Genomic DNA, 25,505 nt, shown 5'->3' with positions numbered 1-25,505 from the left:
GATGGGTGCAGCACACCAACATGGCACAAGTATACATATGTAACAAACCTGCACCTTATGCACATGTACCCTAGAACTTTAATAAAAAAAAAAAAATTAGCAGCTCATGGTGGTGTGTGCCTAATAGTAGTCCCAGATACTTGGGAGGGTAAGGCAGGAGGATCACTTGAACCTAGAAGGGAGAGGTTGGAATGAGCCAAGATCACGCTAGTGCACTCCAGACTGGGCAACAGAGTGAGACGCCACCTCAAAAAAAAAAAAAAATAGAAATAAAAATTTTAAAAAGTGTTTTCTGTAGTGTCACATGTATTTCATTTACCTATCAGATCCATTCTCTACTTCTTCACCCCACAGACTCCCTTGCCTATGGCTTATAGTTGAGTTCAGTCAAGGGGAAACTCCAGCAGGAGAGGGGAGGGACAGAGGAGATATTTATTTATGAGTTAGTGATTCTCCAGTCCTTCAGCAGCCAGCACTCCTCACGATCACAGTTCACCCTTACCTTGCCTATGGAGCAGTAGTCCCAGGGACCTGACTGTCCCTTCTGGCTTTGTTACCCTCTGCTCACACCTTTGTAAATAGTCTACTTATGAAAGCCTCTTTGGATCATCCTATTTTAATTATGCTGTCTGCTTCCTGCTGGGACTGACTGTTATAACTATACACAAAAAAGATATCTAAAATTTAAGAAAACAGAAGAAATAAAAATAAAGCAGATGGGGAAAGACATACTAGGCAAGTAATAACCAAAGAAAGCTAGTGTAGTTATATTAACATCAGGGAAACAGAAATGTCATGGCAAAAAGCGTGTTTTGGAGCTTTGTATGTAGCTCTGTGTATGTATCAATATGTAGAGGGTCTATACATATTGATAAAAGGTTTAGTTCAGTTCTAAAAGTTCCACCTCTAATCTTTCATGCAATTTATAACACAGCCTTAAAATACATAAAGCAAAAACTTTTTAAAACTACAAAGAGAAAGTGACAAACTCACACAGAAGGGAGAGATTTAGCGTACCTCGCATATGTTTGATAAAACAGCAAAAATTCGTAAGAATAGAAGATGCAAATATCTCAATTGACAATTTAGGTCAAATGGACATATTGGAACACTGTGTCAAACAACAGAATAACACACCAACCTTTTTTTTTTTTTTTTTTTTTTTTTGAGACAGAGTCTCATTCTGTCGCCCAGGCTGGAGTGCAATGGTACAATCTTGGCTCACTGCAACCTCCGCCTCCCACATACAAGTGATTCTCCTGCCTCAGCCTCCTGAGTAGCTGGGACTACAGGTGTGTGCCACCACACCTGGCTAATTTTGTATTTTTAATAGAGATGGGGTTTTACCATGTTGGCCAGGCTGTTCTTGAACTCCTGACCTCGTGATCTGCCTGCCTCGGCCTCCCAAAGTGCTGGGATTACAGGCGTGAGCCACTGCACCCAACCAGTACACCAACTTTTCAAACACAGATGGAAGATTTATGAAAGTTGGCCACATGTTGAGCCATTTGGCAGGCTTCAGTGTATTTCCAAGGATTGGTAGCATGTAAACCCTGTTCTCTGACTGTTGTCTGACATTACACTTAAGTTAGAAATCAAAATCAAAAAGATAATTAGAAAGTTTCCCTACATTTGAAAATCGAAAAATACTTCTAAATAATTCATGTGTTAAAAGAAAAAAAATAATTTATGTTAGAAAATATTTAAAACTGGATAATAAAAATACTACATATTCAAATAAGGAAGATACAGCTAAAATAGTAGTTAGACAACTTTATGGCCGGAATTGCGTATATCAGAAAAGAGAAAATCTGAAAATTAATGTGCTAAGCATTCAACTTAAGATGATAGAGAAAGACCAACAACATAAAGAATGAAGAAAGAAGGAATTTTTAAAATAGCAGAAATTAAAAAAATAGAAAACAAACATATGTAGAGAAAATTAAAAAGCCATAAGCTGGTTCTTGAACGAAACTAATAAAATTGATAAACTTGTAAGTAGACCAAGGAAAAAACTGAAACTATGTGATTTCAGGAATGAAAAGAACATGGTTATAGATCCTGTGTACATTAAAATTATGTGACAAAGGAATTTTAAATGAACAAATTCCAAGAAAAAATACAACTTAACAAAACTGACAGAAGTTTACATAAATTTAAAATTGTCCTATTAAAGAAATTGATTCTATAATTTAAAAGAAAACTCAAGGCCACAGCAATTTACCAGCAAATTCTGCCAAACACTTAAATGGAAGAAATAACGTCAATGTTCCATAAATTCTTCTAGACAGTAGAAAAAGAGGGAAACAGTCCCCACTTCGTTTAATGAAGCCAGTGTTTTTTGTTTGTTTGCTTGCTTTTTGGAGACGGAGTCTCACTCTGTTGCCGAGGCTGGAATGCAGTGGTGTGATCTCAGCCCACTGCAACTTCTGCCTCCCAGATTCAAACAATTCTCCTGCCTCAGTCTCCCAAGTAGCTAGGATTACAGGCACACGCCACCACACCCAGCTAATTTTTGTACTTTTAGTAGAGATGGGGTTTTGCCATGTTAGCGAGGCTAGTCTCCAACTCCCAGCCTCAGAAGATCCACCCGCTTTAGCCTTCCAAAGTGCTGGGATTACAGGCATGAGCCACCATGCCCAGCTGAAGCCGGTATATTCTTCATACCAAATCCCAACAGCACATATGAGAATGGAGAATTTTCAGCTAATCTCACTCAAGAACATAAATACAAAAATTCTAAGCCCAATGTCAAGAAAACTAAATCCAACAGTATTAAAAAGATAAAATACTCTGTTCTTCTTTTCCTGCCTTGTTTTAGATTGATCAAATATTTGTCAGTATTCTACTTTATTTCGTCTGTTGGCTTTTTAGCTGTACTTTGAGTGGTGCCCTAGGGATTACAATATGCATCCTTAGTTTATTACACTTTACTTAGAATTAATATTGAACAGCTTTACACTTCACAAATAAAAGGATCTAATAGCAGTGTAATTCCATCCCCCTCCTCTTCCTCATTTGTGCTGTAGTGGTGGGTGTTTTACATTTTACTTCTGTGTTTGTTACAAACTCCTTCTTGAAACAGTGATATTATTTTTTGCTGTAAGCAATCTTCTTTTTTTTTTTTTTTTTTTGAGACAGGGTCTTACTCTGTTTCCCAGGCTGGAGTACAGTGGGTGCAATCTCAGCTCACTGCAACCTCCACCTATTGGGTTCAAGCAATTCGCCTGCCTCAACCTCCCAAGTAGCTGGGATTATAGGCGCGCACCACCATGCCCGGCTAATTTTTGTATTTTCAGTAGAGACAGGTTTTTGCCATGTTGGCCGGACTGGTCTTGAACTCCGGACCTCAAGTGACTCACACACCTTGGCCTCCCAAAATGCTGGGATTGTAGGGGTGTTGTCTTTTAAATAAATTAAGGAAAACAGCTACTCTTCGGTGTGTTTACTGACATATTTACCATTTCTAGTGCTCTTTATTCTTTCCTGTAGATCTGAATTTTCATCTGGTATCATTTCCCTTAGCCTGAAACACATCCTTTACCATTTCTCATCAAGCTGGCCTTCTGGCAATGACTTGGTCAGCTTTGTTTTCTTTGAACATGTCTTTACTTCAACCCATTTTTGAATGGTATTTTCACTGGATATAGAATTCTAGGTTGGGAGTATTTATTCCAGCACTTTAAAAATACCAAATTTTTAGGCCAGGCACCGTGGCTCACGCCTGTAATTCCAGCACTTTGGGAGGCTGAGGTGGGCAGATCACCTGAGGTCAAGAGTTCAAGACCAGCCTGGCCAACATGGTGAAACCCCATCTCTACTAAAAATACAAAAATTAGCTGGGCGTGGTGGCAGGCACCTGTAATCCCAGCTACTTGGGAGACTGAGGCAGGAGAATTGCTTGAACCCAGGAGGCGGAGGTTGCAGTGAGGTGAGATTGTGCCACTGCACTCCAGCCTGGTGACAGAGCAAGACTTAGTCTCAAAAAACAAACAAACAAAAACACACTTTTGGCCAGGTGCGGTGCGGCTCACACCTGTAATCCTAACTCTTTGGGAGTCTGAGGCGGGTGGATCACCTGAGGGTAGGAGTTCAAGACCAGCCTGGCCAACATGGCGAAACCACATCTCTACTAAAAATACAAAAATTGGCTGGGTGTGGTGGTGGCACCTGTAATCCCAGCTACTCAGGAGGCTGAAGTGGGAGAATCGCTTGATCCTGGGAGGTGGAGGTTGCAGTGAGCTGAGATTGTGCCACTATACTCCAGCCTGGGTGACTCCATCTCAAAAAAAAAAAAAAAAGGAACATTGGGAGAAGCACATAAATGCCTTAAAATTAAAAATATAAGTCAAAAATTCAAAATTCAGTAGATATGTTAGAAGATAAACTTGAGGAAATCTCCCAGAAAATGAAAGAGTGGTGGGGGAAAGACAATAAATATTGGACCCAGTAAGAAATTTTGTTAAAAGAATATTGGGAGGTCTGGGAGGGAGAGGGAGCACATGAGTATGTGGAAGATAGTGTAAGATAACTGAATTCTCAGCTTCCTAGGTGAGACATCATTAGACAATGTCTAACATCAAGAAACCAGGACAAAACATGTGAGTATTTTTACCTAGCAATGTAAGGGTAAATACCAGAAAAATTAGCTCAATGTTAAAAAGAGGCGGGGAGTCAGGGGGACTCCAGGAGGTAGAATGGAGTGAAAAAAGGACTACTTTCTTTGTTATAAACCTTGTAAGAGTTTTTGGCTTTCCAGACAATTAATTTATTACTTTGGAAAAGCTGGAAAATCTTAAAAGATAGAATGACCTTATAGATGCCATTAAGAAAAGTGCTGTGTTGTACATTGTACACACAGGTGATCATTCTTTCCTGGATGGATATTTGTTTAGGATTCTTCGATCCTTTTCCTGGCATTTAAAATACCATCTTTCCGGGTTTTTGTGGCTGTAGGAGCACAGGGAAGCCTTCCATCTCCCCTTTCTTAGCCTGAGTCTGAGAGTTCATGTGTATATGTATGTGTGCTCAGGTAAGTACATGTGTGCAGGTGTGCGTGTTATGGGTGCCTTGTGCACACATGTACATGTGCATACATGGATGTGTGTGTACATGGGGAGCACACATATATGTGCTCTTTTTCTTATCCTCCTTTCCAAGCCATTCCTAAATTCCTTTTTATCTTTCTCTTGCATAATGTGAACTTAAAGTGTACTTTTAATAATATGCTAAATCTATTGAGTAAAGGTTGATATTTCTGTGTGTGTATACATATATATATATGTAATATACACAAAAAATTACTGTGTGTATGTGTAATTATAATATATATATTTTTTGAGACAGGGTCTTGCTCTGTCACCCAGGCTGGAATGTAGTGGTGCAATCACAGCTCACTGCAGCCTCCAATTCTTGGGCTCTAGCAATCCTCCCAACTCAGCCTCCCAAGTGGATAGGACTACAAGGGCACACCAGCACGCCTGGCTAATTTTTCTATTTTATTTTTTGTAGAAATGGGGTCTCACTATGTTGCCAGGCTGGTCTCGAACTCCTGGCCTCAAGAGATCCTCCCACATCAGCCTCCCAAAGCTCTGCGATCACAAGCGTGAGTTACTGTGCCTGGCCTGTACACAGTATTTTTAATAATAGCTTCATTGAGATATAATTCACATACTGTGAAATTCACCCCTTTTAAGGAGTAAATTATAGGAGTATTCAGTATGTGAATTATAGGGGCGTTTTTGTATATTTTTATAAATGGGTGGAAGTAAGCCTCTTTTATTCCTTCCACCCAAACCTCTGCATTAAGCTTTGTAATTTGAACATAGCCATGGGTGGCGAGTTCACTGAATCTCAAAAGGAAAAAACTTCCACTGGTGTTTTAAACTGAAACATGTTTACGTGATTTTTCTAGGGCTCTCTTACTTCACTGTGTTTCAATTAAGGAATTTCTTCCTGCATATTTTAAGTATAGGGACATAGGGGGAGAATTAATTAAACTATATTGTTAATAACTTCTCTTATAGCCAAGAAAACCCAGGAATCCAAAAGCATTAGCTCAGAGTCCTTAATCTAATAGAACTTCCCCCCACCCCTACTTGCTTTGTCTCCGATTATAAATTTCCTTCTCAAGGATTTTAATGCTTAACTGAAAATGCCAGGCATAGAAAAGCTTCATTACTGCTGGTACTTTCCTGTTGGCAAATTCAACCATAGTCTCCCCCTTAATTCTGGTTCTTTCTTTGCATAATGGGAATAATCCTGTTTGTTCATTATGAATTTAATTCATTGAGGGGAAATACCGCATTGAAGATAGTGAATGATGATAAAACCATTTATTGGCAGCCTCAGATGGCATTAGCTGTGGATTATCCTCTGCCTCTCACAGTGACATTCCCCTGGCCTTCGTTGTTGACATCTGGAGGAAGCCTGCTGGCAGTGCTGGCCCAAGTGTTTAAACAGGTGGATTTGTGATTCTTCTACAGGCTCAGGAATCTGATGGCGAAAAATTCGACTGGGCATCTTTTAAGACCCCCTCCCTTTAGAAAGTAAGGAGCTCATGGTGCTAGTTGGGTTTGTACCAGTAAACTTGAACAGCCTTGTAGAGTATCTTGAATAGTAAATAATACATTCTTGGTAAGCAGTTGGCCGAAAGCAGGGCCAACATTCTAAAATCCGACTGCCTCTGAGTGGCAGTTCTGTTGAGTATAGACCCTGGTCTGGCCTGAGGTGTCCCTGGACGTGTCTGCCTGTTCTTCCTCCTTGCTTCTTCTGCACCCATGTGGCTTATCTTCCCAAGGAGAATGTGGCCTCTTGGGGGTGACCGAGTGTGGAGGGCCGGCCTGGGGAGCCTGTCCTGGCACGTGTGCTGATGCTATGGGGGGCTGACACTGTGGACTCGGTGAGAGGAGGCAGATGCCTCCTGAAAACTAAAGCCTCCAAGAAGCTCATTCCTGTGTGTCTCTGCCTGAAGTCTGTTATCCTAAGTCACCCACCGGCATCTGACCCTCCTGCCTCAGTTAAGCTTGGGCTGTGGTTTGGAGAAGGGACTGTGTAGAGGGGGTAATTCTTGTAAAGGAACTGATTTGCCCAGGTGGCCTGTGGTCGCTCACCTGGCCATTTTGCAGTCAAGCCTCATGGGACACCAAACACTGTGGAGGGATCATGTGGCATTACAGTTCATGTTAGACATAAGTTGGCATTACAGTTCATGATAGACATAGAGTTCAAGATAAGACATTAACAGTGTTGTCACCTGACCTAGTGGTTCCACTCTGGGGACTCTATTGGGAAAAAGTAATCCAGACTGCATCAAGTAATATTTATGGCAGATTTATGTATTTCAAAAAAGGGAACTGGACTAAACGTTCTGTCATAACCTGTCATAAGAGGTTGTTAAACAAATGGTCACATTCACGGGGTGAAGTATTTTGTTGTCAAAAAAAATGTTTTAATGGATTTATTCATTCAGCAAGCATTTATTGAGTACCTACTATGCGCCCAAAACCTGCTACACACTGAAACTAATGCACCAAACAAGGGAGACATGTTCCCTGCCCCTGTGATACTTCTAGGCTGAAGGGAGGGAAAACAATGAACAAGAAAATAAATGATGCCGAATGCGATTAACATGATATAATGCTAAGTGGGGAAAGAAAGAGAAAACAGGATACTGTGTGTTTTCAACTACGCAAGAAATACACATGCATAGGAAACAGCCCAGGAGGAAATATGACAAAAGTGTTGTAGGCGATTTATTTTTATTTTTTCTTTAAATATCTCAACATTTAATAATTTTTATTCTAACTAGGGAAAAAATAATTTTAAAAAAGAACCACACTTCAAATTTATGCCATACACTTTATGCCATAGGTATGGAATTCTTATTTTACGTCTTCTGAAGGCAGGAAAACCAAAGTGACTCCCTTGGTTGAGGAAGCGAAAAAAAGCATTTAAGTACTAGAAAAGGGAGATAGGCCAGGTACAGTGGCTCACACCTGTAATCCCAGCACTTTGGGAGGCCCACGGATCAAAAGGTCAAGAGATAAAGACCATCCTGGTCAACATTCTAAAACCCCACCTCTACTAAAAATACGAAAAACTAGCCAGGCGTGGTGGCATGCACCTGTAGTCCCAGCTACTCGGGAGGCCGAGGCAGGAGAATCACTTGAACCCGGGAGGCGGAGGTTGCAGTCAGCTGAGATCACACCACTGCACTCTAGCCTCGCAACAGAACGAGACACCATCTAAAAAAAAAAAAGAAAGGAGATAAATGTCTCCAAAATTACCATTGTCTAAACCTTAACCTTAGGTCAAGTGTCGCAAATCGCACCTATTAGGAAAGGAAATGTCTCTTTTGGAGGCACATATAGGAAGGGGTTGCTTTGGGGCCCACTGCTTCTTCCCTGCTGGCTTTTTTGGAGCTCCCAGCTCTCAGATCTGCAAGTTGTTAGCTCATTGCCTGGCTCCTCATAGGCTCTCATGAATATCTTGCAGATAGAGAGAAAGAACAAAAATACAAACCATGTGTGAACAAAACACCACTTCATTCTACTGACCCTTGCTACGAATGCAGCTAAGATCTGCTTCTATGCGTCTTAAACGTCTCATCCGTTGTTCCTAGCAAATGTCTTTGGTAAATTTCCAAGTTTGTAAATTGCTTTTAATTTTATCAAATGAGAAATTTGTCTTGCTCTTAATTATATGTAAAGGATGCTCTCAGTTTCTCACATAATGAGAGAAATGTGACGTTAACCTTTTTGAGTTATCGGATTGGCAATGTAAGCCATAGCTCCAGGCTGCAAAGGAGCCCATTCCTTTTGACACCCAGTTTTACCTCTAGTAATGTAGCCTACAGGTACACATGCACACAGCTGAAATGACATGTGCAGTAAATTTCCCTTAACGGACAGCTCCTGTGTGTCAGTCTCTATTCTAAGTGCTTTATCATCATTAAGTCATTTAATCTCCAAAACAACCCTGTGAGGTAGACATTTGGAGACATTATTATTATCCCCACATTACAAATGAGGAAACTAAAAAACAGAGATGAAGTAGTTTGCCCAAGGGTCACGTTGCCAGTAGGGGCAAAGCCAGGATCCAGACCCTGTTGTTCCAGGGCCCTTGCTCTGCTCACCTCAAATAGTTGCTCCCTGTTTGAACAAGGATACAGCACTATTTGTGTAGTCACATGCTGCAAAATGACATTTCCATCAATGGCAGACCGCATATACAATAGCCATTGCATAAGATTCTAATGTCATATTTTTACTATACCCTTTTTCTGTTTAGATATGTTTAGGTACACAAATGCTTATCGTTCTGTTACAGTTGCCTACAGTATTCAGTACAGTACCTACCATCCTGCACAGGTTTGTGGCCTGGAGCAGCAGGCTGTACCCTATAGCCTAGGTGTGGAGCAGGTGTACCATCTGGGTTTGTGTAAGCACATTCTGTGGTATTCACACGACAACAAAATCACCTGCATTTCTCAGGTGGTATCCCCATGGTTAAGCTATACATGACTATAATTGCCAAAGTTTGTAACAACCTAAATGTCCATTAGTAGGGGATTGTTTAAGTAAATAACACTACATCTATCCCGTGCGGCCATGGAAGGATCAAGATACACTGTTAATGGAAAACTCAAGGTGCAGAAAGTGCTAGCAGGTGTGTTACCAAAGAGGATGGGGAAAACATACATTCATATTTGCTTGAATAAGAATAAAATGCTTCAGAAATGATACACAAGAAATGGGGAACCAACGTTGCCCATGGGGAGGGAGACTTCGTCATATGCACTTTTATACTCCTGGATTTCTGAGCCATCCTTGTATATTACTTATTCAAAAACAAAAATCAAAACCCTGAGTACTACTGCTTTTTTATGGGGTTTTTTGAACTTACAACCACTTTATTCATAGATTTTTAAACATTAAACTTTTAAAAAGCTTTAATGTGTGTATATGAACAGGTAATATATGAACAGTTTTAACAAAAAGTCAAACAGGCTGGGCATGTGACTCACACCAGTAAATCCTACACTTTGAGAGGCCAATGTGGGAGGATCGCTTGAGCTCAGGAGTTTGAGACTAGCCTGGGAAATATAGTGAAACTCCTTCTCTACCAAAAATACAAAAATTAGACGGGCATGGTGGTACACACTTGTAGTCGTAGCCACCTGGGATGCTGCAGTGGGAGGATGGCTTGAGCCTGGGAGGTTGGGGCTACAGTGAGCCGTGATCATGCCACTGTACTCCAGCCTGGGCAACAGAGTGAGACCCTGTCCAAATACATACATACATACATAAAGTCAAACAGAGAGTGCAATAAAAAGGAAGTCTCTCTTCCGTTCCAGTCCAGCCCTCTCTCCCTTCCCATGAAGCTGCCTGTCTGCTGGTTCCCTGGGAATTCTTGCTGCTCTCTTTTTCCACACAGTGCACACCACTGACCCTGAGTATAAGCAGCCCCTCTTGTTTGTCCCACCACAACTATATCTGAAAATAAAAATCCACTGTTAGTGACCAGGCCTTTTGTGTGTGTGTGTGTTTGGAGACATCCTCTATAGTTGAAATAAACTTCAACTCAAATTATAGCCTCTAGAGCCCTTGGTCCCTGTCCTACTGTCATTACACCCCACCGTAATCGCAGTTCACCACTTGGTAGTTAAAGTGCTCGGATTCCTTTGTGGTTGGAATATGGCTATAATTGGATCCTAAGGAGTTGAGGAGAGTCAGAGGTTCCTCACCAGGGCTTGTTTTCTGCACCTGCAGCAGTGAGAACAACTTCCTGTGTTGCTATCACCACACACATAGGCTAGGTTAGGAACTGTGTTAGGGAGGGGAGCTGCTGTGTGTCTAAATGAACCGAGCCCTGTGGAAGACTGCATGCTAGAAATGCTGTGCTGGGGATGCTGTTTCATGTAGAAGGGCCTTGCTTACCTCTTCCGGCCCTGGCCAGGCCAAGGGAGGCTTGGGCAATACAGAATCTGACTTGGGGCAGTGTGGAGGCTCCAGCCTTTTAGAACCTAGTACTTAGCCAGTTGGGGCTATGGTTAAAATGAGACAGGGCTGCCACATGCCACACTGTATAAATGGGTCAGTGTTGAACCTCATTTCGAATCGCACCAGTGGGGCCAGTCCCGCCTGTCCTTTACCTGCCTGCCCACCCACCCAGGATGGTGTGGATTACAGCCTAGGAGCTTATGGTATGAGGATGAGCAGGAGGAGCTCCTGTTCTGGAATTTAGAAACGCTAAGGTTTCCAGAATTGGAACAAAAGGTAAAGTTGTACTGACAGAGGGGCCCACATTGCAGAAACAGTGCATAGGCAGGTATGTAAAGACAGACGGGCTGCCATTCAGAGCCAGTGGGTGGAGCAGTGAGCACGGGCAGAGGTAAGTGTTGAGAAAACACAGTCAACACCAAAGAATCACAGCAGTATTTTTCCTCCCTGAAACCATTCTGATTGCCAAGAAACCCCGTGGCAGGAAAGGAAGAGGAAGCAGGGATTTTTCAGCCAACAGAGACATTGAACCAGCAATGGCCCTGTCCCCAGCTTGGGTCGCAGGAGACAGTCATGAGAGCCCACTGAGGGGGTTCACAGCTGAACATGTGTATGCATGTGTTTCCTATTGAGCCAATCCAGTTAGAAACAAACATTGAGAGGCTGGAGCATCCGGGAGCCCCATCAGCGTGAGCAGCTGTCCTTGGGCAGGTCACACTGGCCCCTGGCCCCCTCAACTATGTGGGGTGATGACCTTCTAAACAGTTACCCTGCTCTCAATTCTGGGGATGCTGTGGGAACAAGAAGGAGGAGGAGGAGGAGGAGGCGGCAGCTTAAACAACTAGCCAGCAGCAGAGCTGGCTGGCAGATACGTGTTAATTACTTGTATAGATGCTCTTTGACTTACAATTGTAAGTTGACTTATTTCAATGATATTTTCAGCTTATGGTGGATGCATCCCAACATAGCCCCATCATTAAGTCTAGGAGTGTGCTGAATGCATCTTGCTTCCACACCGTTGTAAAGTCAAAAAATTGTAAGTCAAACTGTCATAAATTGGGGACTGTTTACAATGTGTTTTATAATATCAGGAATTCACATGGAAATTACTACCAGGATTTTCACTTTGCTTGATACCCGAGAACAGATAACTGCATGGACCATCACTCCCCATGGGGCCATCGGTGGAGTGGGATCCCTGCTGCCCCCATGTTGGCTGGGAGCTCTCCCATCAGCCCTGTATTTCCTGTGGCTGTCTGTCTCTCATGGCCCCCATGGAGCCTGGTGTCTGTCTGCTCATCCCCCTGCTTTCACAGATATTCTCCCTCCACCCAGCTTCTGCAGACGTTTGGGTTTTTACCAGCACTGCTATCCCCCAGAACATCCCTCACTGTCCTGGGCTAGCTATAGAGGAGAGAGCCCAAGACCGAGTCTTCCCATGATCTAGGATCAAGGATCCAAACAGCAGGGTTCCTCCATGCAACCCAGTTATCACATTTGGAAGATTCACAGCCAGGCCTGGCCCCAGATCTTCCCACTGGATATCCCAAGAGGGGAAGGTGGCTGCTGCTAGTTATCAGGGAGGCAGCATGGAGGGAGGCTGCAGTGAGATCCGCAGGGCAGAGGACAGCCTCCAGGACAGTGGAGAGTCCAGCCCGGCTGACCTCCATCCCAGTAGGGACAGGAAGCAGAGGGCAGCTCCATAGAACAGGAATAGAGGGGCACTGGCTTGCAGGAATGAGACGCCGGGGGAAAGCAGCATGTGGCCTGGGCAATAGGAGTACACCTGGCCATCAGGTAACCAGGAAGTGAAGGTAGCAGGCCAGAGCCCAGCTATCAGGGGAGGAACCAGGCAGCATCTGGCTTATTTCTGTGAGTGACAGAGGTCTTGGCACAGGCAGGTGACTCTGGGTTTGGTGCCTTCCAGGGAAGTTGAAAGAATGGAGCCTCATACTGTATGGCACAGCAGAGCACCCGTACCACACCTTCAGTGCCCATCAGTCCCGCTCACGGATGCTGGAGCTCTCGGCCCCAGAGCTGGAGCCACCCAAGGCCGCCCTGTCACCCTCCCAGGTGGAAGTTCCTGAAGATGAGGAAGATTACACAGGTAATGAACCTGAAGCAAGAGGAGATGGCCAGCTTCCATGAGCTTTGATTGTCCAGAGTAGCTCTTAAAATGTGGGGCTGCTCCTGGCAAAGGTGGGGCTGATGGTTGTGTGTCTTCTCTTGTCTGGGAGTCATAATAATCATGGCAATTTGCACTCACACAGCTCATTCCACCCCAGGCTCTGCTAATATTTTACAGACCAGTAAGTATGCTTCAAACCAGTAAGTATTCTCCAACCTTCCCAGCTGGGAAAGCAGGGTCTATATGCCCAACCAGAATGGGGTATTGCCCCCTGGTAAATTAGCCACTTCCAGGAGCACCCCCTTTCCTCAAAGGCCCCCATCTCACAACTCAGCCTCCTGACTCCCTCAAGTCCATCCACTTTCAGTCCTTGAGGTCAGGATGTGGGAAGGACACAGTACTCCCAAGGACCCAGGAAGGTTGGGTTCAAGGAGCATAGCTGGGAAAGGAGCTCGTGGCAGAGATGCTGACCAGCCTGGAAGCCTTGGGTTAAAGACCCAGAGAGGATCTCAAGAGATGATGTCAGCAGATGCTGATGCTACAGAGATGCCTTGAAAATCTTATGGCATCTAAAAAGGCCCTGCATGAATCCTTTTTCTCCAGTTATCCCATTGCCAAGGTGGGCCCTGGTTTGAGGACACCAGTTCATTCCACAAGGCAGCCAAAAGCCACAGCTGCCCAGAGAGGCTCCAGCCACTGCGCTGGGCATGGCTTTTATTCGTATGTTAGACTAGAAGCTGTTCTTCTCCTCTGAGCCATCCTGTAGCAATTTGTGTGAGAAGAGGTGTTTCTGGTTGGACGTATTTTCCTTAGCTAAATACTATGGCTAAATGATAAATGATGGATGATATCTAAGAACATTGATGCTTTAAGTTATCTAGTATCTTCTGTGAAAAACAAATAACAAAATGGAGAATTCCACCAATACATATCAAGTATAAATTATGGTCGATTCCATTTTAAATTTCTTCTACTGTTCTTTTAAAATAGAGCATTGAATTATGTATGCACTAATCTGCTCTGTTTCCCCCTGTGATTTATAAACTATGGCAAGATTCAGTAATTATTAATAAAGAACTGATTTTTTTCTTAAAATCTGCTACTGACTTCAGCCTTGCACAATGGAACCTCACTGTAATACCATTCTGCAGTCCAGCAGTCTACTGAGCAGGGCTTAGATGGAGAGAGGGGGTCTCCATGGGAAGGAGATGCGTTCCTGGCTCTCAGGGGTGAGTGGAATGGGCAGACCAGAGATAGCAAGGGAGCCTCTTCAGATACCAGGACAGAGTGAGAGAGGAGGTGAGAACTGGACGGTGCCAAAATGTGGAAGCTAAAGGAGGAAGAGGAGCCACATTAGAGTCCAACGCAAGGTCAGGTGAATATGAGATGAGGTGTCCGGAGCTGGCCTTGGGCATGGTGCATTGGGATTGATGGGCCCAGGCCAGTGGAGGCTGCACCTGGACCCTTTGGGCAAAAGAGCAGTTGCCAAGAAATAGAGGAGGTGAGCGAGCGAGACGAGGGAAGCCTAGGGAGTACTTGCAAATGCCCAGGGTCCCAGGACAGCAGCAAGCAAGATGGCCCCTGGAGAGGAAGGTTAGGGGACCAGAGCATCTGGCTGGGAGAAAGGGCAGCAGCTGCAGTGGGCAGCGTGGGGCACAAGGAAGACGTCAGTGCTGTGGTTCTGAAGGTGGACAATTTTGTGATGACAGCTAGCCTGCTAGGCCAGAGCCGTCTGGTGGCCAAAGTGCGGGTGGAGGCCACCCCAGGGACTCCGCAGGGTGCTGGGTTGAGAGCAGACCCTGGGCTGGCCCCGCCCAGAGACTGGGATTTAGCAGGTGTGGGATGCCTGGGCGTCTGCAACTGTAGCAACCACTCTTAGGTGCCTGCAGGCAGCCTGGGCTTAGAGACTGGCAGATACTGAAACCAGCGAGGATGGGGGCAGGAGGCAGGGAAGGGCTTGGGTTCCTACAAGAGAGTGGCTTGGAGGCCAGGACAGTACTGGCACGGGAACATAGGGAAGACTGGGCCTCAGAGAGAAGCCATTGTTGAGCAAAGGGAACTGAGTGGGCTGAGATCAGCTCAGGACACTGTGGTCACCCACACAGGACTGCAAGGGAAGCCGAGAGCCCACGTGGTGTTGTCTGGAAGATGGGATTCCAGGACGGCTCCACAGGTACAGGAGCCAGTTCACAGGATGAGGGTGATGTCTAGAGTAGGACCATGTGTGCTCATAGGCTCAGCACATCTGTGCTTACTCGACAGGCTCAAGCAGAGGCCCAGAAGCCTTAGGTTACTTGCTCAGGGCACACAGCAGTCAGGAAGGAAACCAGACTTGTACTCAGTATGCTCTTACTCTTGTGGGCACCTCTTGTGTGCAATTAACAGACTCAACTCTTGCATTCCTTTCGGGTCTGATACTGCTCCAGTGAGGTTCCAGTGTGCTATTCTTAAATGGCGTGAATGGTGGGAAAGATGGTGATGCCAAACCCTCCTGTCCCTCGGCAGTTGGTCCAAGCACGCAATGGCAAAGCCCGTGGAGAACTCCCAAGTTGCTTTCTAACATTTATTTGTGTATTTTTTTAAAATCCTGGATTTGCTCCAGAAAGGATTGAAGGTGGAGTTTTCAAATAAACCCGTGTCAGTCTAAGCCCATCTAGAGGGGCATCAGCCGCTAGCCAGGCTGTTCAGCACATGAACGGAGCCCCCCGTGTATGAAGAGACCCCTGCTAGGAGTTATGGGAAGTGACACAAGAAGGCAGTGGGGCTTGGAGGAACTTTCACGCTAATTGAGGCGAGAGGAAAAGCAGACATAAGTACAAATTACAACACAAACAACATGCTCGCCCAGAGAATGAACTACAGCTGTACCAGAACATGCTTAGGCGGTGGAGTGATTGGGACAACGTGGACAGTCAGGTGGATTTAATTTAAGGACACTTCATGGGAGAGACGAATCTGGATATTTGGCTTTTAAACACAATTTGAGAGCCGTACTGGGAAGTTTTACAGATATTTATCTAGGCATCTGGACCCTTGAATGGGCATTGTCTTCGCCTGACCTGTGGGTGACCTTGATGCAGTGTGGGGGCTCTGCAGCTCTGTTGAATAGACCCCAGCTTTGCTTGGGGCTCCCTGCAAAATTATTGAATAAGCTTTCCACTGCAGACAGACCCAGGAGCGGGGTGGGGGGTGGGGTGGGGTGTGAAGTCCATAACCCTGACCAGCAACTGAGACCACTGCTCCAGGGCCCTCCCCAAGGCTGTCCTCCTCCGAGGACATCCTAGAACATTCTGGAGATGATGAGGACATCTATATTTTCCCTGTTCCTAGCCACCCTCCTCTCATCCACTCAGCAAATGGTGATTGAGCACCTACTCTGTGTCTAATGCTGGGAATCTAGCAGCCCATCTCCCATTCCCTGTGTCCGGAAAGCGAGAAGATTGGTCTGCTGCCTCTCTGTCCCACCCATGCCCTCATCTTCTTAAGATGAAGGAAATTGTTCACTTTATCAAGCAAAACAGACCTACTGCCCCCTCAGGGAGAAAGCGCTGCAGGAAAAGGCAGGAGAGAAGTCCTTAAGTCACCGCGACAGCCCCGCCCTCGCTGGGCCAGCTGAGAGGGTGGGAAGGCAAGACCCAGTGGCTGAGCTGGAGTTTTGGGCTCAATGGATAATTTAAAGCAATGGTGCAAGAAGTGAGGATTTCGGAGGCTGTCCCCATAGATGACCCAGGATGGGGTGGGCAAAGAATCCAATTAGATAGGAATTGATCCAAAATATAGTAAACCCTCTGGAACTGGGGGGAGGAGCTTAGCAATGAGTTTTAGAAATGGTGGGCGGCATCTGGAACCCGGGGGTCAGCACCACCCAGGAACGGCATCTAGAGTGTCCTCGTGGATACACACAGCTCTGAAAGGGGTTCACAGTGGGAACCAGGACAGGCGAGGCCCCCCACCCAGTGAAAACTAGGGAAATATCAACACCAGAGAGCCTTCAGGGAGGGAAGCCAACGTCACTGGGTCTGACACTGGGAAGGTCTGGAGACTTCAAGACAAATGAAGAGGGCTTTGTGTGCCCCAGCAAAACTCCACTGTGGGCAGCAGAGAATGAGGACTTTTGTCTTCTCCTCAAGTCCCCACCAAATGAAGGTGGCCACAACTAACTAGGCTTTACTCCTGAGCTCACTCCCCATCCCCTCTGATAACTCATACCTCAGAGAGGGAGGTTTTTTTTCTAATAACTCAAAAGCCTTCACATGCCCCACTTAGTCCCTGTGTTTCAGAGCTGTTGGGGTCCCCTGAGCCATTTCCTCAGCGTAGGAGGGACAGGTGGGCAGTAGGCGGGAGTCCACCCCAGTTCTGGCTTCAGGCATCACTCCTGCAGACCAGCTTGGGGAGGATCCCCTGCAGCGTGCCCCGGCCCGCCTGAGGGTAGACCTTTAACACTGGGTTCATCTCTGGGATACCTGGGAAGGACCTAGAGGGTGAGGTTTGCTGGTGTCTACTCAGCTCCCCTGCAGTTCTCAGTTGTTTTTCCAACAACAAACCGGCCTCCAGAGTGAGAAACTGGGTACCCCTGGGAACTTGAGGGAAGACACGGCTGCCGTCCCTCCGAGGGCTCCGAGGAAAGCCTAAAGGGGACGTTCTGAAAGAGGCTCAGCCTTCAGCACAGAAAACAGCAGTCCCCTAACCCTAGGACATACTGTCAGGCTCTGTCCCTGCCCCACCCCAGACCTGCCCAGCAACAGCCCCACCAGGCGATCCTGAGTACGCGGAGATCCATCCCCATTCCCGCCGCAGTGGAGTGGGTGGGGGTGGGGGGGTCCTCCCTAATTCCTCCTGGCTTATCAGCTTGCCAGCAGTTCTCCTGACACTCAGTACCCCCTCTTGTGTTGCTCTGTCCTCCACGTGGAAGTCAAAGGTGCTGGCTGGTCTCAGCATCATGACTGGTGCAAGTGAGTAAATGAAACAGAGCTGTTCCAGCCTCTCCCTCCCCGTTACCCCTCCAGGCTCTCATAAGTCCCATCTCCTCCCTGCTCCGGGCAGCACATCCAGCCCTGGATGTTTCGCTGCTTCTCATGCCATCCCTGTCTAGAGTGCTCAGACTCTGACACTGGAGCCCAGCGAGGCTCAGCTGCACCTGTTACCCATGGGGACGGCTGCTCCTGCCTTGTCGTCTGGCTGTCCAGCCCCAGCGGGGTCTGGGAGCTTCTCCCAAGCTGCAATATCCTGACATGGGGATCCGTGGGACTACAGTAGATGGAGAAGGCATCTCTCTGGATGAAAGGCAATGCTTGTTTCTTTAAGGTGTGTGCCATCCGGAGTGTGGTGACAAAGGCTGTGATGGCCCCAATGCAGACCAGTGCTTGAACTGCATCCACTTCAGCCTGGGGAGCGTTAAGACCAGCAGGTAACGCATGTCCCAGAGCCCTGTGGCTCACCACACAGTGGTTCTTTCCAGCTGTATCCTTAGTCCCTCCATGTTCTGATGCCCCTGTTAGGAATTAATGTAGCACCCCCAAACAATCATGACACTGAAGTTAACTGCTTTGGAGTTTTAAAATTTTTAGTAACTTGGCATTCCTATCATACAAGTCATATACATCCATTATGGAGAAATTAAAAGCTGTGGCACATTGGCGTCCGTGCTTGTAAACGCTTTTCTATCCATGTTGTTAAAGAGAAAGAGGTCATGTTGGGCATGCCAAGGCTGCCCCAGAGGGCCCGGAGACGGATGCAATTCAAGGCCCTGGTGCTGCCCTCGCAGCCTGTTGATGGTCTTTTTCTCAGTGTCTCTGGACTCTGGTTGGGTGTGGGGCTTTCACTGAGTGAAAGTTTCGCTGAGTTTACCCCAAGAGAGGATATCAGGAGCCTCTAGGTATATGGCCAATTGCCCGGTTCGGGCTGACCCTTCTCTGGTGAGTGAGCCCTCCCGTGTGGCCTGCAGTCAGGCCCTGAGCTCTGTCCACTGAGCTCCACTAGCTCCTGGCATCACCACTTTCTCAAATTCTCTTCCCTGACAGTCCTGCAGCTGCTCTGTAGTCCGTTCTCATTTCACAAACTTCCCTGAGCACCCATCATGCGCTGCACGTGCCAGGCCTGGGAGGCCCTGATGACAGGACACTGCTAGGCTCCCCAAAGGCCTGGGTGACAGATGCACCCACCAACCACTGGTGCACACCCATGAGGGCTCAGGCACGGGTGCAGCCGTGCACGGTGGAGCCAGGTGCCCATGTGGCTCTCGTGGCATCCTGGAGCTCCCAGCCACAGCGCACTCACTGGCCAAAGTGCAAAGGCTGTCACGCTGCTGGCCTTACTCACTGCCCACGAGACTCACTCCCTGAGGGCACCCGAGAGAGGGTTTTGCCAGAGCCAACAGCTCCAGAAGTCAAATACCAACCTCACGATGCCCTTGGGAAACCATGCACACCCTCAGGACTTTTCAGTGGGGCCAGCTTTTAAAAGAAAGGATTCCCAGGTTCTGTGCAAGGCCTCCAACTTCTCCACCTGTGTATGTAGGAACCTCAGAACTGCACTCACCAAGACAAAGGGCATCATGTTTGACATTCACTCCTGAAGCCTTTGTTTCCTCAAAGGAAACAAAGGGGTGGGCGTGGGGTTGGGGCTGGGGCTGGGTTGGCAAGGCCCTCACCCTCCTGCCTTTGCTCCTACAGGAAGTGTGTGAGTGTGTGCCCCTTGGGGTACTTTGGGGACACAGCAGCAAGACGCTGTCGCCGGTGCCACAAGGGGTGTGAGACCTGCTCCGGCAGGGGTGCGACACAGTGCCTGTCTTGCCGCCGTGGGTTCTATCACCACCAAGAGATGAACACCTGTGTGACCCTCTGTCCTGCAGGATTTTATGCTGATGAAAGTAAGTGGCATGTTCGTGGGCACAAGAACTGATGAGCCAGCCCCAACTTTCTGGGCCTGTGCCCTCTCTCCTGGGAGAATTTCCCAACCTTCTGCTTCCTGTGTATTTTGTTGTTCTGAGTAAGGACTTGCAACAGGGGAAGGAGGCAGAGATGATGAAATCAAAGCACCCAGGCCTGTTAGTTAGTTAATAGCACTTCCCCCACAGACCTGGCCAGGAGAAGTTCCAAGTGATGCTGAAAGAAATCCTGGCCTTACTCGCTGTCCAGGGAATTTCATGCATCTGTACCAGAGTCAACATCCGCTATTGAGCAAGGGCTGAGAGGTGGCTAGGGCCAGCCACTCTTGGGCTCAGTCTGATTTCAGGTACCAGGAGAGGAGGTCCTGCTGTCTGTCCTGTAATTTCTTCTCCAGGAAAGACTATGCCATCAGCTTCTCTGTAACAGAGGATGTGTGCACTGGGCATGGGTCAGGGCATATGGAATTGGTGGTCAGATCTGGGGGCGAGCCCTCCTAGGCAGAGCTGCTGAGACGAAATTGGGATTTAAGTGTGGGCAGAAGGTTTGCAGACCTCCAAAAATGAAAAGGAGCTGCTGACCAATGTCAGTTGGGCTCAGAAGGGATGGGTTGGTCTTTGCGGAACATTTTACAGGTAGCATCTACACCCCTAAACACTAGACAGGCAGTGTTTTCCTCCTTCCACAGGTGGGGAATCAAAGCTGCACAAGGGCAAAGGCCACAGCTAGTCATGATGGAGGTGGGACTGTAACTCAGAGCAGCACGGCCAGGTGTCTTGCTGCCCTGCTGTCCCAGGAGGGTGGGGGAATGGACAGGAGTTCTAGGCCCAAGACCCCATGCCAGTGTTTTAGTAATTCACCTTGCCCTGGGAGATGCAAAAGCAGGGCTTGGGTTAAATTGATGGGGGATAGTTGTCAAACACATTGAAGAAGCTACCGTTTGGCATTCGTGGTCTTCCAGGTAGCAGGCCTCCCCACAGCCCTCCTCTCGGGGCCCTTGCTGCTCAGGGTGGGTCATTGATCCAACCTGTCATGGCATTGCTGTTACCCCTGTGGACAAGACCCAGGAAATCTTCAAAGACGTATAAAATCATCAAATAACCAGACTCCCCCCGCTTTTTTTTTTTTTTTTTTTTCCCGGAGATGGAGTCTCACTCTGTCACCCAGTCTAGAGTGCAGTGGTGTGATCTCAGCTCACTGCAACCTCTGCCTCCTGGGTTCCAGCAATTCTTCTACCATAGCCTCCCAAGTAGCTGGGATTACAGGCATGTGCCATCACACCCAGCTACTTTTTTTGTGTTTTTAGTAGAGACAGGGTTTCTTCATGGTGGACAGGCTGGTCTCATACTCCTGACCTCAAATGATCCATCTGCCTTGGCCTCCCAAAGTGCTGGGGTTACAGGTATGAGCCACCTCACCCTTCCCAGACTCCCTTTAGAGGGGAAACAAAAAGTCATGCAAGACACATTTCACAGCCTTTGCAAACACTTGTTCTGGGCTGTCAACCAGACCTTTGCAAAGGATGCAGGCACCTTCATCCCCACCCCCTTCCCAAGGGCACAATTGGCCGCCCTCCTTCACCCCGACATCCTCACTCAGCCCCTGCTTTATGGCATATGATGCCACCTGTGAGGGGGCCCTGTGGCGGGGACATGCACAGGTGTAGCAAGCAGCCGTTCGCTCCCAGGCCCAGAGCACCCCGGTCACTTAGGAGTGGTGCATGGTGGAGTTTAATGAGGCGCCAACCCAGATAATAACTTATGACATTGCAGATGGGAGTTGGGGTGACCCAGAACTTCCCCAGGAGGCACGATGACTCACCACAGGTTCCTGTCTCACCATCTAGAGCCACCAGATCTTCATATATAGGTTTCCCTGGGAAAGCACTGTGGAGAGCAAGCAGCAACCTCAGGCTCCCCCCCCGCCCACCTGCCCACACCTGGCCACGTTTATGAAGATTTCCACCTCGTTAAACTCTACTTAGCCCACCAGGAATTGGCCTCCATCCCTGTTGAAATAAGTGGAAGCACCTCAGAGGCCTGGTGGTTGTCTGAGGACTTGAATCTACCTCAGAAAGGGGAGGTGAGAAATCTGTGAACCCACACCATGTACAAGTAGCCTCTGGCTGCCTTATTTCTACACATTCTGGAGGTGGACTCGGGGAGCAGCCCACCTACACCCCTGCTCTGAAATGCCGGAGGCCTGCTTGCCCAGATTTGATTCCTGTCAGTGCCGTCCCTTCTCTTTTCTTATCTTGCTATTTTTCTCCAGGTCAGAAAAATTGCCTTAAATGCCACCCAAGCTGTAAAAAGTGCGTGGATGAACCCGAGAAATGTACTGTCTGTAAAGAAGGATTCAGGTAAAAACCCCCCTCAAAACCTGAAGAATGCCAGGGTGGTGGTGCTGTTTTGAGTTTGTTATGGATTTACCACATTTTTGCATTTCTCCTAAAAGCTGAACTGTCAGAGGCCCAAAGCCATTGAGGGTAAAGATTCCAAATTCTGGAAATCATGTGTCCACTTAGAGATGGCTGTGTAGGATGAAAGCGAGAGGATGGGTGGAATCTCTGTGTTTCATACAACATGGGCAAATTGGGCAAAGCAGCACTTGATTGCATCACATGCAGCACAGGGCTGTGCCCAGATCCACCTCCTTTCGCTCCAGCACCTCCACCTGCTCCAGTTCCCCTCCCTGTCTGGGCCAGGGGTGGGCTGTAGTGGCTCGCCCACCCTCTCTCATCTGCATCCTTCTGTTTTTTTCCCAGCTCCTGACATCTTCATTGCTTCCTGAGGGTGCTCTTTACATTCCTGGTTCTCCCTGTTCCATCAGGCTCAGCCCCATAAAGCTCAGCAGACATTTTCTTTAAAATCATTCTTCTGGGTTAATGATTGTTCTTGGAATATTTTGAAATGTTTCTTTAGCCCATTTTATGCAACCAAATTCCTTTTAATGCAACCAAATATACATTACCTATTCCTCCAAATTGCTGTCTAAAATCTTAGAACATTCTGTTCAAAATTTTGGGGGGGATACTCCCATAGTAGGGAGACTAGCACCATGGTCCACACTGGAAGGATCTCCTCATGTTCAAATGCAGGTTCTGATGCAGCAGGTCTGGGTAGAGCCCACTACTCTGCATTTCAGCAGGCTGGCAGTGATGAAGATGCTGCGGTCCGGGCAGGGAGTTGCTTTTGCAGAGTGAGGCGGTAGAGGGATGCAACATACCCCCCAACCCCATCTCCCTTCTCAAATGCTGTGAGGACTGGAATTCTCCATAGAAGAAGTTCCTTTTTTGGAGTAAAGAACAAAGAAAGAAAACTTACTGAGCATATCTTCTCTTATTCCAGGTGCTTGCACCAATATTGCCTCATTTAATCTTTGCAGCAACCTATGAAGTAGACATAATTCTTACTCGCATTTTACAAACAGGGGAGATGAAGTTTCCCCAGGAGGCACTATGCTACTGTCTTCATTTCCTTCAGCCTGCCCCTTTCTTCCAGATGAAAGTATTGGGGAGAAAAGGACCGCAAGCAGCTAGGAGGCCAGGAGAGGGAAGGCAAAGCAAGGCCCCCAAAGTCACGCATCACATCTGCTGTCATTTAAACCTGTTGGCTGGACAAGGCAGGATTAGGAGTGAAAGGATGAACTGGCCCAGGAAAGGGATCCCCCAAAGAGATAAAAATTGGAAGAGGAAGGAGGAGACATTCAGCTGGCAGCCTGGGAGAGGCCAGCTTTGATGTCCCAGGCTCTGTAGGTCAAGCAACCCAGGAGTGGATCCTCAACCCAGGCTGGTAGCTGGGGGTATCAGGAAGAGGAGGCTCTGTGTTCCCAGCACCCTGGAACCTGCCTGTTTCTCAGCAGAGAAGCGCTGAGGGATCCCAGGGAATGCATTTATGCATCCTGTCCCATCTTGTAGGAGAGGGAAATCAGATACTCAATTCAGGAATAGTGTGCTAAAGAGAAAATGCTTCCTGGCAGTAGCCCCGCCACATAGAAGCAGTGGTTCCATCAATGACAAGCTTTCAGAGAGGCATGCAAACTCCAGACACATCGCCAGCCATCAGCCACAGAAAGCTTCCGTTTATTGCCCAATATCCTCTTAAGCTGTGACTTCAAATCACTGCAGTCATGTTAAAGCAGCAAGAGAGCGACCGAGCCGCCGCCTCCGGCCATCCGTCTCTTCAGGGGGATCAACACAGGAAGGGTTTGCAGGGGAATGTCAGTTATTAAAGACGTGATTTAACTGCCATTCGCAGTGGGCATGGCACCATGAAGAGGAAGGCCCTGGGTGGGTGTCCACCATCCATGCAGAGGAGCTTGCAAACATACAGACATCTTCCTGCTAAGTGCAGGTGTAAGAGATAGGAAAAGCCAGTGTTTTCGCCTACTTTCACACACAAAATGTAACACACTTCACCTCTGGTAGCCAAAATGTGTGGGGTTTTCCCCACACACCAAGCAGTTCTCCAGTGAACACCAACTGGGTGTCCCATAAGATATATATAATAAATATATAGCTCAGCCTGAATGCACTGGTTCACACCTGTAATCCCAGCACTTTGGGAGGCTGAGGCATGCAGACCACTTGAGGCTAGGAGTTTGAGACCAGCCTGGCCAACATGGCAAATCCCCATCTCTACTAAGAATACTAAAATTAGCCAGGCATGGTAGTACGTGCCTGAATCTCAGCTACTCGGGAGGCTGAGGCAGGAGAATCGCTTGAACTCGGGAAGCAGAGTTTGCAGTGAGCTGAGATCGTGCCACTGTAGCACTCCCGCCTGGGTGACAGAGTGAGATCCTGTCTCAAAAATGAATAAATAAACAAATAGCTCAATTCTGACACTGCTAGATAGTGTCACATCCTACAAATTGGGGGCTCAGCCCAAGACTGCCCTACTTTGATGCCAATCACAAGTCCCACATGGTAACCTGTGCTTCTGAATGACCAGCTATCAATCGGATTTCCCATGACCCCTCCTTGGCTTCGATTAATTGGCTAAAGCAGCTCAGAGTGAAAGACATTACTTACGTGTACCCATTTATTACAAGGATATGATGCACAGCCAGATAGAGATGCGGAGGGTGAGGTTTAGAAGGGTTGAGCGCTGGACCTTCCATCCCTATGGGGCTGGGCTGGGCTCTGCTACCCTCCCAGGATGTGGGATATGTTCTTGTTCACCAACCCAGAAGCTCTCCAAACCCTGACCTTTTGGGTTTTTTATGGAGGTTTTGTTACATAGGCATGATTGATTAAATCATTGGCCACTGGTAATCAATTCAGCCTTCAGCCCCTCTCACCTCCCAGGAGGGAGGTCAGAGTAGTAGGGCTAGAAATTCCAATGTTCTGATCACATGGTTGGTTCCCTGGCAGCCAGTCCCTGTCTAGAGGCTACCCAGGAACCCCTCAGTCATCAGTTATTAAAGACATTTGGCACTTTGGTAATTCCAAGGGTCTTAGAAGCTGTGTGCCAGGACAAAGACCAAACATAT

The 25,505-nt window shown here is 47.2% G+C and overlaps 1 protein-coding gene and 1 long non-coding RNA gene across 2 annotated transcripts in view; one reads left to right on the top strand and one right to left on the bottom strand.

The window, feature by feature from the left end:
• PCSK6 (proprotein convertase subtilisin/kexin type 6) overlaps nucleotides 1–25,505 on the top strand; it is a 149,335-nt gene that overhangs the window by 106,496 nt on the left and 17,334 nt on the right. The window contains exons 16-20 of the mRNA XM_011958127.1: nucleotides 12,931–13,110; nucleotides 13,274–13,312; nucleotides 18,436–18,538; nucleotides 19,803–19,999; nucleotides 22,287–22,374. Coding sequence (XP_011813517.1) covers nucleotides 12,931–13,110; nucleotides 13,274–13,312; nucleotides 18,436–18,538; nucleotides 19,803–19,999; nucleotides 22,287–22,374 — 607 coding nt within the window. The remainder of the gene's footprint in view (nucleotides 1–12,930; nucleotides 13,111–13,273; nucleotides 13,313–18,435; nucleotides 18,539–19,802; nucleotides 20,000–22,286; nucleotides 22,375–25,505) is intronic.
• LOC105522936 lies at nucleotides 7,770–10,792 on the bottom strand. The gene is made up of 3 exons (XR_001003512.1): nucleotides 10,624–10,792; nucleotides 8,333–8,489; nucleotides 7,770–8,246 (listed from the first exon to the last, which is right to left on the bottom strand). It is a non-coding gene; the product is annotated as an uncharacterized LOC105522936 (long non-coding RNA).

This window comes from Colobus angolensis, unplaced genomic scaffold, assembly GCF_000951035.1.
Source record: "Colobus angolensis palliatus isolate OR3802 unplaced genomic scaffold, Cang.pa_1.0 Scaffold112, whole genome shotgun sequence".
Taxonomy (NCBI): Eukaryota; Metazoa; Chordata; class Mammalia; order Primates; family Cercopithecidae; genus Colobus; species Colobus angolensis.
Note: the sequence above shows the minus strand (reverse complement) of the source record. Positions and strands in the feature narration are given on the sequence as shown.